At 58.6% G+C, this 13,953-nt stretch overlaps 1 protein-coding gene across 1 annotated transcript; it reads right to left on the reverse strand.

The window, feature by feature from the left end:
• Nucleotides 1-5,505: 5,505 nt before the first annotated feature.
• LOC113409602 (cytochrome b-245 light chain-like) lies at nucleotides 5,506-10,782 on the reverse strand. The gene is made up of 6 exons (XM_026663723.2): nucleotides 10,764-10,782; nucleotides 10,312-10,381; nucleotides 9,430-9,504; nucleotides 8,116-8,199; nucleotides 6,884-6,965; nucleotides 5,506-6,137 (listed from the first exon to the last, which is right to left on the reverse strand). Exons 1-6 carry the CDS (start codon nucleotides 10,780-10,782, stop codon nucleotides 5,946-5,948), a joined length of 522 nt encoding a protein of 173 aa, XP_026519508.2. The 3' UTR covers nucleotides 5,506-5,945.
• Between the last annotated feature and the right edge of the window lie 3,171 nt (nucleotides 10,783-13,953).

Genomic DNA, 13,953 nt, shown 5'->3' on the forward strand with positions numbered 1-13,953 from the left:
TGCATTGGAAATCAGGCCCGGCAAGGAGGACGTCAGTGAGGTGTTCTGGCCAGGCTGGCGCTGGGCAGTGCTTATAGTCCTCATGAGCAGCAAAATGCCCTTGAAAAACAACCCCTGTGGCTTGTAAAGAGCGAAGCAAGTGGCCACACGTGTGCTCAGTCCCCACAGCATCGGGCCAGCCCCGCGTCCAGCTGGACCCAAGAATGGGCCATTTCTTTTGCAGCAGCTGCTGTTGTTGCTTTTGAAAGTGGCTAGGGGGCGCTCTCACCTCAGCCTACACGCGATAATCTATTTATTTAAGCTCCATGTATTGTGAAGTCTGGTGAGTGTGCGATAAGCCCTAATTATTATTATTATTTATGCCAAGCCATTATTATTTATTGTGTCACTGTTAAGCTGCGCTAGTTAATATTGCCTGGATTGGAGTGGTGCTGATTTGTTGAAAGCAGCTGCTGTTCCTGGGATGTAATTGCGCCGGTGTGGACGGCTGGGGAAGTGGCAGAAACGCCAGCCAATAAAGTTTGATTTCCCTTTGGAAAGTGTCCAGGGCTCAGCCTTGTTTGTTACGCTACCAGGCAGCAGTGACTCTGTGGCCATGTCCCAGGGTGACGCCAATCAGCTCCCAAGCGCGGAACAGCCCTTGGGTGAGATGCTGCCTCCCTGCGCGATTGCTGCTGGGAAAATACCCCTGGCATAGGAGCGCCGTGTGGGGCTGGCCCATGCACCCCTGCTCTGCCCCCATCAGAGCATGGGAAGTGCAAGAGGGGGCGTGGCCACCGCAGGGAGGCTGGGCCGAGTTCGACACTCAGCTGTGCTGCCCAAGAGGGCGCCAGTGAGGTTTGGGGTGAGTTGGAGAACTGCTGTTGTCCTTTGAGGGGGAGGCGGGTCTAGCATCTCTACCCAGGGGGTGAGCTCAGCCCCTGGACGGTGCTGCTGGCTGCAACAGCCTGTGCGGGTGAGTGGGGAGAGGTGGGGTATGAAAAGGCGAGAGCCGGCTCAGGCCTAACAAAAGGGGCGCCGGAGGCCACCCAAGGGCCGGGCCTGATGAACAAGGCGAGGAACGACGGGCCCCGCTTGGCGTGCTGGAAAGCCGGCCTAATTAGGGAATGAACTAATGAGAGGATGGGCTACTCCACCCAGGGCGAGACGGAGGGTGTCAAAACAGTGAGCCCGACTCCTGGGCTAGTCCCTCAGGAAAGGGCAACAGGCCTCTGGGTCAGTCTGTCCTTCATCGGTGCACTGAGCCCACAGCCCAGCGCTGACCCCACCTGATACACGTGAGCGCCTGCTCCGGCTTCCTCGCCCTCGTTTGCTCCTGTCCAAGCCCACTAGTGCCCGCCTGGCCTACCTTGCTCCCGCGACTTTTCGCCTGCCCCAGAGCCCAGCGGCATCATATGGCACCAGCATGACATGGCCCAGCCAGAGGGTGGGGCTACGCTACAGCCTTCGGGCACCGACAGGCCGCTTACGGCACCCTCGTTCTGGCCGCGTCCACGACGATGCTGCGTCCGCCGAAGTAAGTGGCCCGTGACACCGACATCATGACGCTACCGCGTCGCTCTCACGTTGGTGTAGTCAGGACGACGCAGCGTCTATGTAGCCGCTGCGTGACTTACATCGGCTGTCAGGCCCAAGGGGGCTGACCTCCCAGCCCCAAGCCCTGGCACTGCCAGCCCAAGCTGTCAGCGGGGCGCGGGGCTCACAGCTGTGAGCACGCCCCAGCCCCTGCTACTGCCTCCCAGTAAGGGATGGAAATAGTACACTCCCTGCTGTGAAATGGAAGCCTGGGCTGTCAGTACCCGGGCCGGGGGGAGGGGGGGCGTGGCTCCCAGCTGTGAGCCCACACCCAGCTGAGAAGCTCAGGCTGTTGGGGTGGGCAGGCCCAGTTGTGAGCTGGTGCCCACCTGACAGCTTTGGGGGTGGGGTGGACCAGCTGTGACCTACAGCTGAGGCTGTCAGCCCCTGAGCTGCCGGGCTCCAGCTCTCAGCGCCCTCCTCTCAGCACTGTCCCATGTCAGTCGGTGGCAGCATTCCGGGGGTGGGGGGGCGCACACCTCTCAGCACTGTCCCATGTCAGTCGGTGGCAGCGTTCCGGGAGGGGAGGGGGCCGCACACTGCCAGCAGACGGAGCAAGTGTGGCTGTGCCCCACCACGTTAATTACTGCGGTGGCTGTACGGCGACATACTTTAGCCAAGCGCATCCATCCATGTTTGACCAGCTGCCCTGTATCACGCGCACATCAACAAACGCCACAGCTCCCCGACCCTTCTTACCCGGCTCTGCGCCCCTTCATGGTGCACACGTTTGTCAAGAGCAGGATCCGTAACCAGCACGCCATGGGGAGCTCAACAGCACGCGTCCCCAGTCTTTCCCGCGAAGGAGGCGGGCGTGTTGGGGTCAGAGCCGCGAACAGCCAGCCGCACGCTATAAAAAAAGGGCTTTGATGGGTGTGTTTTGCAGCTCCACTCAGTTTCCAAAGTCTCTAGGTTTTGTTTCTGTTTGTGCAGCTGACGCCGAACAGGGCCAGACTGCAGCAGGTCTGGTCACACCGTTACCCTAAATGGGTCACGTGAACGCCGCTCACCCACAAGGCCCTTTCGTCTGGCGTGGTTTACACACTGGCCTGTGTTGCTCTGAAGTGTCTGCTGGCGATGGCCCCAAACCTGGCGTGGTGCTGGCCTTAGTGACAGTGGGAAGAAAGCGCTAGGATGCACCATGCACCAGACGCTTTGCCGCGGACGGCCTAGTGCCCGGCTTGCAGGTGCTGGTGGGGGCCTCGTGCAAGCCTCACTGTCACTGTTATGAATAATCAGGTTTGTCTTGTTAGGGCTAGAGCCCAAAGGGCATTAGGCACCTGACGCCTCAGTGTCTAAATCCCAGAATCGGGCCCCTGCTCAGCAGCCACTGCACATCGTAGGCCCCTAAAGTCACATGGCTCCTCCGGGTCTGTCTCTGCGCAGCCTCATTCCCAGATGGCCCGACTCGCACGCCCCAGAGCACTGCACGAAGCCAGAGGATGGGGGTGTCCTCCCCCCACACACACACACTCCTGAGTCGCCCATGGGGGCCTGCGCTGGGCTCATAGCGCACCTACAGGCAGGGGCTGCAGCGCCCGCAGGACCGCTGAGGGGAGGGGGCAACCGCCCACATGACTCTGCCCAGGGTTAGGGCAGGCAGCTGGGAGGGCCCTGGGTCTCATGCCCTCCCTCGGTTTGCAGGGGAGGCGGGATTTGAAGCAACCTCTGCCCCTCCCGTTGCGTGCGCTAGCCACTGGGTATAGAATAACCTGCTGTGGGGCTCCCACAAGTGCTCCTTTGATGCTGTTACACGGTGGATAAGGCAGGAGTCCCGCGCGACTGTGTGTGTGTCCGAGCAGGAGGCTCCAGCCTGGGGGGGAGTGGGCACACGCAGCGAGGTGGGGGGAGCCCCCAACAGCCAGCCTCCCGCCCCCCCTCCCCCGAGCCACTAGTGCCTTTTTTATTTAGCCCCAGTACACTAGCTGCAAGAGGGCAGCACACCCCCAGAGCCCAGTGGTTAGGGCACCAAGTGGAGACAGGGCCGATCTCTTCCGGTGGGGCGGGGGCGTTAACTGGGAGGCTCCCACTGTACACCCCCCCCCCCCCACAAGGCTAAATGCTAAGAGGCAAAGGAGGCCGGTGTCCTAGGCACTACGAGGGGGGCAGCCCACGCAGCCCAGACCCCAAACTCCCAGAGAGTGGGAGGGCTTAGCCCCCACCCCGGTATCACCCCGCCCCCGGCTGGCTCAGGTGGCTCCCCCCCACCTGCCCAACCGCTGACATGGTACCTAAGCCCGGTGTCTATGTGTGTGACTCTGAGGCAGGTGCAGGTACCCCCAGGCAGAGCTGACAGTGCCACAGGACGGTGGCTGGGTGTGTGGCCAGCCCACAGAGACTGCACCGCGCTGCGTGGGTTACAGCCCAACCCCCTGGCACAACAACTGCTGCGTGGGCCCTTCCTGCCAAGATCCGGGCCGCGATGTAACCGGCCTGGTGCAACCCCGACATGCACAATGGTGCCACTTCAGCACGGAGCGCTGGCAAAACCAGCAGCGGGGTGAGCGGGTTGAGGTCAGGGAATGGGAGACAGAGCTGTTCCAGGCCAGCCCTGCCTGGGCAAGGGGAGGCCGGGCTAGGCCAGGGAGGGGAACCTGGGGTGATCCATGGCTCGGGCACTGGTTTTAGTCTGGTGCAAGGAGAGACACTAGCTGCCTTGGGGGATGAGAAAGGAAACCTGGCTCATTTCCTCCTGGGCCACGGTGCTGGGCACCTGCCGGACACCAGTGCCGACCCAAGATTGGGGGGGAGGGGAAATCCACTGCCCCTCCCCTCGGCCCGAAGTGCCCAAGGCTGTTGCGATGTGCCAGCCGTTCAGTGCCCCGGCTGAACGTAGCAACCAGGGGCTAGCACAGCCATGCCCACTCAAACACTAGCCCCACGTGGGCGCTAACTCGCCCTCGGGGGCCATGGGCCGGCTGCCTTCCCCTCCACGGCTCCTACTGCCCGTGCACCATCCGTCCTAGACCCACAGGACATCAGCCGGCCTCTCACCCCAGCATCCTCACGGCTGGCAAAACCAGGCCTCGCCCCGGGCACAGAACACCTCACCTTCCACACACACACACCCACACCCTCCCTCCCGTCTGGGCTCCCGCTGCCCTCACAGCTGGGCTGCCCTGGCTGAATAGCAGCAAGCCCACAGCGCCCCCTGCAGCCCAGAACCACAAACTGCTGCACAAATTCAACCAGACTGTGACCCTACCCGCAGCACAGCCCCAGCTGGGGGACCCCCCGACCCGGCTCAGGCCCCAGGGGAAGCCCAGCTGCCTCTGGTGCTCTCCTCGCAGGGGGGCTGAGGAAGGACCCCTTCCTCCCCTGACCTGGCTCTTTGACCCCCATCCCAGCACCAGCCCCCACCCCACTCTCTGCCTCCCCACCCACCCCCAGCCCCCTCAGGCAGCCAGCAGAGGAGGAGGGTGGGCCTGGGGTCCCCAGCCAGCACTGGAGCTGGGTGAGAGAGACACCCCATGCAGGGACCACACTCAACCGCCTCACAGCACCCCCTGCCTACAGGAGCCGCCCCCCCCGTAGAGATCCCCTTGGATGCTGGCTTCCCCCAGCAGCCAGCACCCCTCCCCTGCCCCACACACCCCGCTAGCAAAGCCAGAGCCAGGGGAGCAAGTGACCACTTCACGCAGCACCCTGGCTTCTCCGTGAAGATCTCGCCCCCAGAGCTGCCCTGGCAGGCTGAACGGGGCTCTCCTTGTAACCCATGCTTTGAGGCTGGCCATGCCGGTAGCAGCTGGCGCCTGAGGAGACGCAGGTGAGGCGCGGATGGGATGCCCTGGTACCGGAGGGGGATGGGGCAGGGTCCGGGCGTCTCAGCACCGACAGAACAACAAGGCAAGGCGGAAAATGCAAGGCCTGGGGGGTCCCGCCTGCCTGCACAACCCACACCCCCTCCCGTGCAGCGAGATCAGAGATTGCTTCACTCGTTTTATTACGGTATCAAAAGGAGACAACCCAATGAAGTGATGCCATTCAGCACAACCACGCCCCTGTACAGGGGAGGGGCCCAGCAGGAGACAGCCGCCCCCAACTCTCCCACATCCCAGTGGGCAGAGTGGGCTCCACAGCCCCCCACTGTGCAAAGGAGCACCGAGGCTGCTGGGCTCTGTGACGCCAGGGGGTCCTGAGCAGGCTGTAGTGTGAAGGGGTGACGGGAAGAGGACTGGGCTCTAGAGCTGGGGGGGGCGGGGGAGGAGAACTGGCTGTCCAGGGGGGATGGGGAGCAGGCTGGACCCCGGGAGGGAGCATCTGTGAAGGGGGCATGAGGCTACGGAGCTGGCAGTGGGGGCGCCCGGCTGCAGGCAGAGTGTGCTCAGTGCCCGACTCCCTCCTGCCGGGCAGAGCGCGGGGCTGACGTGTTACTCGGCCTCAATGGTGACCGGGACGGGATTTTCCTGGCCGGCCTCCTCCGCCGGCTGCTTCTTGCGCGTTTCCGCTGGCGGCCGCGGCGGGGGCATGGTGGGGGGCTGCTTGATGGTGCCTCCTCCCACCTGTGGCCGCTCCTGGGGCTTCTGCTCGATGGGGTTCCACTCCTCGCCGCGGATCGCAGCCTGTAAAGCAGCCCCCACAGGGCAGTGAGAGCTGAGTCACCCCTTCCCCCGCACCCCCTTCAGAGAGCCTCCCTCAGGCCCAGGAACCCGTCCATACAGCTATCACCCCCCCACCACCTCCCATTCACACAACGGGCGCCTCTGCTGGCCAACCTAACTCGATGCACCCTGGAGGTTTTTAGGGACCCAGAACGCTCAGCATTCGAGTTAGCCAGCAGGGGGCACTCAGCGCCTGGCAGAGAAACTTCTCCCTCAGACCTAGGGAAAGCAAAGGAGGCTATTACATCTCCTACCTTCCACCGGCCACCCTGCCAGCTCTGTACAAATATTAACTAATTAACCCCTCGTGGGGGACTGTAGCTAAACACCATCCAGTTTATTGATGGGGAAACTGAGGCATGCACCGATCCGGTGAGAAGCAGTGGCAGCTAGGACACGAACCCAGGAGTCCCAGTCCCCTGCTCTAATCTCTAGACCCAGAAATGGAACCCAGGAGTCCTGCCTCTCTCATGCTCTAACCACTAGACCACATCACTGGGGGGCAAATACATTCCTGTCAACTATATCCCTGGTTAAAGCAGAAGCAAACAAAAGATGATTAGAGGCGTGAAACGTGCCGGGTGAGTCGAAAGACAGATGCTGCCTGGTTTTCTGAGAATGGCACCAAGCCCACAAGCGCCTGCTCTGTAGGAATAACCCCCCAGAGGGCTAACAAGGTAGGTGAGGTGACAGCACTGGGCACTTACCAACAAATAGATGCCACTTGCGATGCCCAAACACGCCGTGCCCAGAATGGTGGATAACAGGAAACCCGCAGGTACTGCAAGACTGAGCGAGAGAGAGATTTAACTCCAACCGAAACCTTTTTAAGACAAGCCTCCAAATAAATTAAGAGCAAAGGTTTGTGGGTAACGCAAGGGGGGAGCAAAGGTCTGTGGGTAGCGCACCGGGGAGCTGGTTCTCTCTGTGGATTCTGATGCGTTCCGCAGAATCCAGGTTTTTGTTTACCCAGAAATCAAACGTTTCCTCAGCTGGCGAGTCAAATCCCTGGTTCTCTCTGTGGCTGGCCAGACAGAAAGAGCCTGTCTGCTATGGGGGAGATGGTGCCTGGCACAGGGGGCACAGGGACAGGCTGGGTAGGGTGCCAACCCCAAATCTCCAGCATGGGTTTAGCAGGAATAGTTCACTGCCCATTCCTGGATTCTCTCTGCTGTAACCTTTGGGGGATTGGAGCAGACTCTCCTCCCCGGGCTCAGAACCAAACCCAAGCCCCGCACACAACCTGGGAGAATTCCTGAGCGGGCGGAGCAGTCCGTTTACACAAACTCCCTGTGAACTGAAGCTGGGGAGACGCCCGCCATTTGACATCCAGGAGGCAGGAACAGATACGAATCTAGCCCCTGCCGAGAGCAACGGGTGGCTTCCCATCCCCAAATCAATGAAACCGTCTCACGCTTCCCATTCTGAAGGCTGGCAGAGCACATCCCAAACTCCATGCAACGCACACAGCCCCACTGAAATGCAGCCACCTCTGGGGTGGAGGGCAGCAGCCCACTGCGGCACTCTGTGTTGCATAACAGCAGGGGAAAGGGAAAACTTTGGGCCAGATCATGGGAGAACCGCTGCTTAAAAACAAAAAGAGTCTTGGGACAGTGCACACAGGCACTCTCATTCACCCAGAGCAGTCGTGGGCTCGGATCGATGTTGGAAGGGTGACGGTTACACTGACCCTATGGGGATCTGACCCCATGGTGAGAGGGGATGAGGGATTTCAAACCTGGTGCTTACGAAGAGAAGCCATCCCCTCTGGCTATGCACACCCTCTCGGTGCCACCACTCGATCCAAGCCGGGCTGGGTCTCACTCGGGATCAGGCATGTGTGTACTGAGACCTGGTTAAATGTAACCCCGGGTAGGAGCTGGCAGTGGACACACACACACACACACACACACACACACACACACACAGCTGGACTTACGCAGCATGCAGGATGGCCCGGACATAGTAATTCCTAGTGATCGGCCCAAACACCTTCACCACGGCTGTCAAGTACTTCTGGCCACTGCATGGGGCGGAGAGAGAGCACACAGGGAAGGGGGGGTCAGAAAGGCATGGGATTCCCACAGAGGATGAGGCACATGACACAGAAGGGCAGCCCTCCCTCTGCTCCCGATCACATGCCCAATCTGCCCTGTGCCACGCCCCTCTCTCTGCCCCCTCTATCCTGATCAGGATCTAACATGCTCACCCAGGCAGTTGAAAACATTGTGGGAGCGCAGAGGTCTCCTCCCACCTGATCACCAATGACCAGCGAACAGGGCAGTGAGCTGCAGCCCCTGGCACTCTGGGGATCTGAACTGCAATGTGACAGGGAGCCAGACAGGGCACAGAAAACCCTGCTGCTATGGAGGAAGTCAGCACCCTGGACACAAGACTGCAGGCCTGCGATACCCAGAGACCCGAGCCCAGTTCGGCCACTCCAGCTCCCTTATGACTTCCTCTCCAAAACCCCAGCAGAGCCCCTCCAGCCATGAATTTCAGGGCCAAGACTGCATTTGGGGCTTTTTAACCCCAGCCGAGCCATGTTTCACTGCCATGGAAATGCTCCACTGCTGGCAGGGTGAGACCTTATCTAGCACGCCGTCCTGTTGGCGGAATAAAGCTGTTCAGCCATGTGTCATAACCCTCATACTTCTCGGAGATTCTCCTGTAGTTCAGTCTGGAGATGTGCTGTTGGAGCAGGAAGAGGCACGTTTTGGCCCTTCTAGGCCTGAAGAACATAGCAATTGCCAGACTGGATCTGACCAGAGGTCCAGCTAGCCCAATAACCTGTCTTCCACCGGCACCAACTGCTTCAGAGGAAGGGATGAGAAACTCCATAGTGGGCATTAAGGATCACCCCGTCCATAGGGGAGAGTTCCTTCCTAACCCTTGTCAGTGAGTTGCTGGCTAATGCCCTGAAGCATGAGGATGTATTGGGTTTTATCCAATCTAATCTAACCATGGATGCTCTTTTCAAGCCTGCCCATGTCAAAATCCATTTTTTAGGACCCTGCTAAGCTGTTGGCCTTCATATCATGTTGCAGTGAGTTCCACAGGTTACTTATCCATGGCTTAAGACACCATTTCCTTTCCTCAGCTTTGAGCATATTGTCTCCGCTCTCCATGCCATTCCATTGCCAGGAGGGGCTGCAACAGTCAGTTGGGGCCTGGACTGAAAGCCAGAAAATCCCCTTTGTGAGATCACCCTCCTCCCCCCGACATCTGGAGGCGAAGGCGGGGGAGTACTTACCATCTCTCCATGGTGGAACCCTTTTTCCGCTTCCCCCGGGGGTACTCCAGCAAGCAGATGAAGACCCCAGCCACTCTAAGAGGACCAGTCAAGGAAAATAGCGTCTCAGCGCCCCCACCCCCTTGGTCTATGCAGCCTATCTGGAGCAGCCCATCACGTACAGCCCAGACCCACGAGGTCAGGAGAAGCCTTTTTCAGACTCCCTCCCACATTCGCCGCCTGGATGGGACCTCGACTGCAGCATCCACCCTGGGGAACTTCTGCTGCCAGCTGCAGCAGCCTAGGACTGGCCCATCAGCCCATCGAATCCAGGATCCCACCTGTGGCCATGGACAACGCCTGATGTTCCAGAGGGAGACAAGAAAAAGCCCATAATGCTGGCCAGCTAAGCAATGACAGGCAGAGGGTAACAACAGCTGACTGACCCCAGCAGGCGGAAGGGAGTTTGCCCCTGAAGCGTGAGGATTGGCTACCCCTGCTTTAGCACACAGAACCAGCGGACAATTCCCCAGCCTCATTACAAACCCAGCCACAGCGGCTGGGCACTTCAACGCTTAGACCATGGAACTCGGCTAGTCAGTTTCACTGTTTGTTTATAGTAAGTTCCACTTCGGGGTTCCAATACACTGGCCCCAAAGCGGCTGCTTTTGGGTTTCTAGTCCCGTAGGGGGAGAGGGGTTGAAATGCCCCACCCCAATCTCTTCATTTTGACTTTGTGACATTGCGAAAGCTTTTCCAGCGACTCTCAACCTCTCGACAGCCGGGCACCCTTTTAAACCACTGCTGTGGTGAGCAAAGCCAGGACGCCGCAGCCTCCGGAGATCTTCGCCAGCAAGATGCCTCGGGAGCCCGGGGACAGATGGCGGTTCTGGGAAAGGATACATGGCATAGGCAGCAAACTGCCACCCTTTGAACTGAGCAGCTACCGCCACAATCCCTCCCGTCACTAGAACTAAGAGACAAGGGAGAGAGAGGGAGGAGGTTAATAAACCAGAGCGAACGTCCCCACACTCTGTCCTCGTGGTACCCAAGAGCTGAGCTCCTCTGAGCCCGGAACAGGCTCTGTCCCCATGGTCCTCTGCTCCAGAGCGATAGTTAATCCCAGGTCTAGCCATTCATTGAGCGCCCCACACGCCACGGCAGGTCGTTTCTGTCTGTTTACAGAGACACAGTTCTCATGCATTAGAGAAACAGCCCCCAACACGCCGCACAACCTCAAACTGCCCCCGCTGCTGCTCCCTCCCCCAGCCCGTATCGCGCCACCGACTGAGCCTGGGGAAGATTTTAAATCAAAGCCTCTCCCCAGGAGGAAAGAGCTGGAAACAGGACCCAACCTGAGAGGGTTTTTGCCATCCGGTGACGCCGAAAGAGGTCACCTCAACTTGTGACAAATTTAGCAGGAGAAATAACAATCCAAACGCACTCTGGGGCTCAAGCCAGGTCAGTTGGACACTCATTAGAGCTGGTCTTTGCACCAGGGAGTCAGACACCACAAGCACCGCTGTTTGGTCAGTTACACTCCAGCCTCTGGCCTGGCTATGGCATTTCAGCACAGTCCCGGCTACGCTGGTTTCAATTCCACTTGGGCCAGCCACCACGGACAGGAGAAATCACCTGCAAACCACCTTCAACTGAAGCTGAAGGACGGATTTAAATGTAAGAACGCCGCCTGGGTAGAGGGCACCATGCGTAGCTGCGTCTGGCACGCTGGGGCGGGCACATGTCACTGCAAGGGAAAGTGACACCGAATGGCCTCGGCTGGAGCTAGGGTTGGGGTGAGGCGGTAGGAGGGTGAGGAAGGATGAACTCGGGTGAGAGTTACGGGGAGCACTCAGCCGTAGGCACCAGTGGAAAGGGCCCCTTGAGAGGGCATCAGCCCCAGTTACTGCAGGGACTCCGCAGCACGTCGCATCAATACGCTAACCCAGTATTACAGTAACCATCACTGCATAGGCCCCGGCCTGGAAGTAAGTCCTGCCCGGAGCCAAGCATTGAACCCAGCTGGATTCTTCACCAGGGACAGGAGGAAGAGACTTCGCTGGTTACCCAGACACCCTGGCTGGGAATCAGCAGGGGGACTTTCCCAGGTGTTACGAGAAGCCACCAGCACAGCCAGAGCCTCGCCAACTCACACAGCAAGAGCACAGCAGAAAACCCCACTCCCAGCGAGGATACAGCTGCCCTGTCACAGTAGCTGGGACCTGAATCTGCCAGACAGCAGCAGCCTGGCAGGGCATTTTCACATTGCCCTAAAGCAGAGCCAGTTTTGCAGGAGTGGTCCCCTGTGAAGGTCATGCATCCATGGTGACCTGGGCAGGAATGCAGCTCTCACTCTGGTCAAGCCAGTCCAGAGGCGGCTTTTTAAAGCCACAGCTAGTGCACCTGTGACGCCCACTTTGCACTTTCCCATCAGCCAGGCAGAAGTGGGAGCAGAGGGACAGAAGTTGCCTGGCTCTTTATTCACTGGACTAGACATGGGCTAGCATATTTGGAGTGAAAGCCCAGAGCCAGCCAGAGAGGAGGGTTTAGGTCTAAGGGAGGATGTGCTACTCGCAGAGGCAGGCCCAAAGTTAAGAAACTTCCTTGTTTCCTGCACAGCCCATCACATTCTTTCCTTGCTTAAAAAACCAAAACAAATGCAGCCTTGACATTCTCAAAGCCTCTAGCCGAGGCGATTAACCTGCCACGCAGCATCCGCTGGAGGGAGCGATTTCTAACTGAACAAACCAAACAGCCAGGATCCGTTCACTGGATTCGGTTCCTTTTAGACTAACAGACGCTTCAGGATTTTTCGTGTCTAAGCAGAAAAAAATAAGCCCAAAAGACCCTAGGCTCAATAAATAGTTTAATCTACCCCCATTCCCACCTTCAACCCTCTCCAAAAGTTGGCCTGACTTGTGAGCCTTAAATGCAATGCTCCCTGCCCCCATTGCATGTTTTGGGGCCTTTCTTTTAACTCGTTAGGCGTGTCTAATTTGCAGTTACCACAGCAGATCCCACAACTCAGATAATGACATGCACACATCGCTAATTAGGTGCCAATCACTAATTAGGCACACTGCCACGCATAGTTACCCAGCTAGCAGGTGGCAGGATTAAAGGCCAAGTGCTATAACCACGCCTGCTTCAGGCCGTAAACCAAATCCTAAGTGATGGATTGAGAAGCAGCCTTCCCTGCAGACAGGCAAGTCCCTCACTGCCTACTACAAGGCGCCTTGTGCTGAAGCATCTGGCGCTGGCCGCTGCCAGAGAGAGGCTCCCAGGCCAGCTGGACCCTGCGTCCGATCCAGACGGGCAATTCCTACGCGCCTGGCCCACAAGGCGAGTATTTTGCATGCAGCGTTGCACATTCGCATTTATAAACTGGCCATTTGCGGGTTTGAGTTCCAGGCTGGTGCTGGCCTGGCAGCTCCCAGCTCCTTCATTTATCCCCAGCTACTTTGCTCTGCGCTCGCGTCCCCATCGGCACAAGCTGGCGGCACCGCCATGGAGGTGGCAGGAGACACAGGGTACCACACCCCAATCGGGAGGTGGACTGCAGTGTGCATAGGCAGAACTGAGCTATCTTAGATCCAACCAGCTCACTATAAATAGCAGCGTGGCAGCGGCTTAGATGCCCCAGTACGTACCCAGGGCCCAGGCGAGACAGTCCGTGGGTGGCTAGCCCATGATCCCGCCCCCCCTCGTTTCCCAGACACACTGCTATTTTTAGCAAGCTAGCTCAGGCCTGCCTACCCTCCCAGCTGCAGTGAAGACATACCCTGAAGGTGAAATCCCAGTGCCAGCAAAGTCGGCAGGAGTTTTGCCACTGACTTCAGTGGGCCCAGAATTTCACCCCCAAGGCCAGACTTTCCAGCTACTGATTTTAAGCCTCACTGCCAGCCTGGGTGCCAGGCTGACGGTGGATTTTGTGATGACGAGCTGTCCACGGGAACTAGACGGTAAATGTAACTTGGTGGCTACAATCACCTGATGGTAACAACACCCAGTGACCGAGAAGCAAAAGGCTCCCCATCTCATCCCTCTCTTCCCACCAGCCCTCCCACCCACTCCCTCTCTACTTCCAGTGAGTTCTCCAACAATTGAAGTGTCACAGTGATGCTGTAATGTAGTTAGGTTCTTCTCTCTGGCCGGCAGCTAAGCAAAGTTCGCAACCACGTCACGGCTGGGGGGTGCCAGCAGGGCAGATCTAGTTAATTTATATATTGGAGCAGTGGTTCTCAACTTGGGGCCTGTGGGCCGCAGCAGTGTGCTGACGGGGCTGCATGTGACATCCTCAGGGCCAGACAGGTAATACTGGATGCAGCCCACAATGAGAAATAGGTTGAGAACCACTGCATTGGAGGGATCCCAGCTCCTAGCTCGAGAACACTTTAGAAGAAAAAATCCCTGTACAAACGCTCTTCCCAAGGGACTCAGCCCCACGCCGGGTGTCAAACTGAGGCCTGGCTCCACTGCCACGTGTTACCATATCCCTGTGTCGGCGTTCGCAGTGTGAACGCTGCTATCCCAGGATAAAGGTGC

This window comes from Terrapene carolina, unplaced genomic scaffold, assembly GCF_002925995.2.
Source record: "Terrapene carolina triunguis isolate 2854851 unplaced genomic scaffold, T_m_triunguis-2.0 Scaffold33911, whole genome shotgun sequence".
NCBI lineage: Eukaryota > Metazoa > Chordata > Testudines > Emydidae > Terrapene > Terrapene triunguis.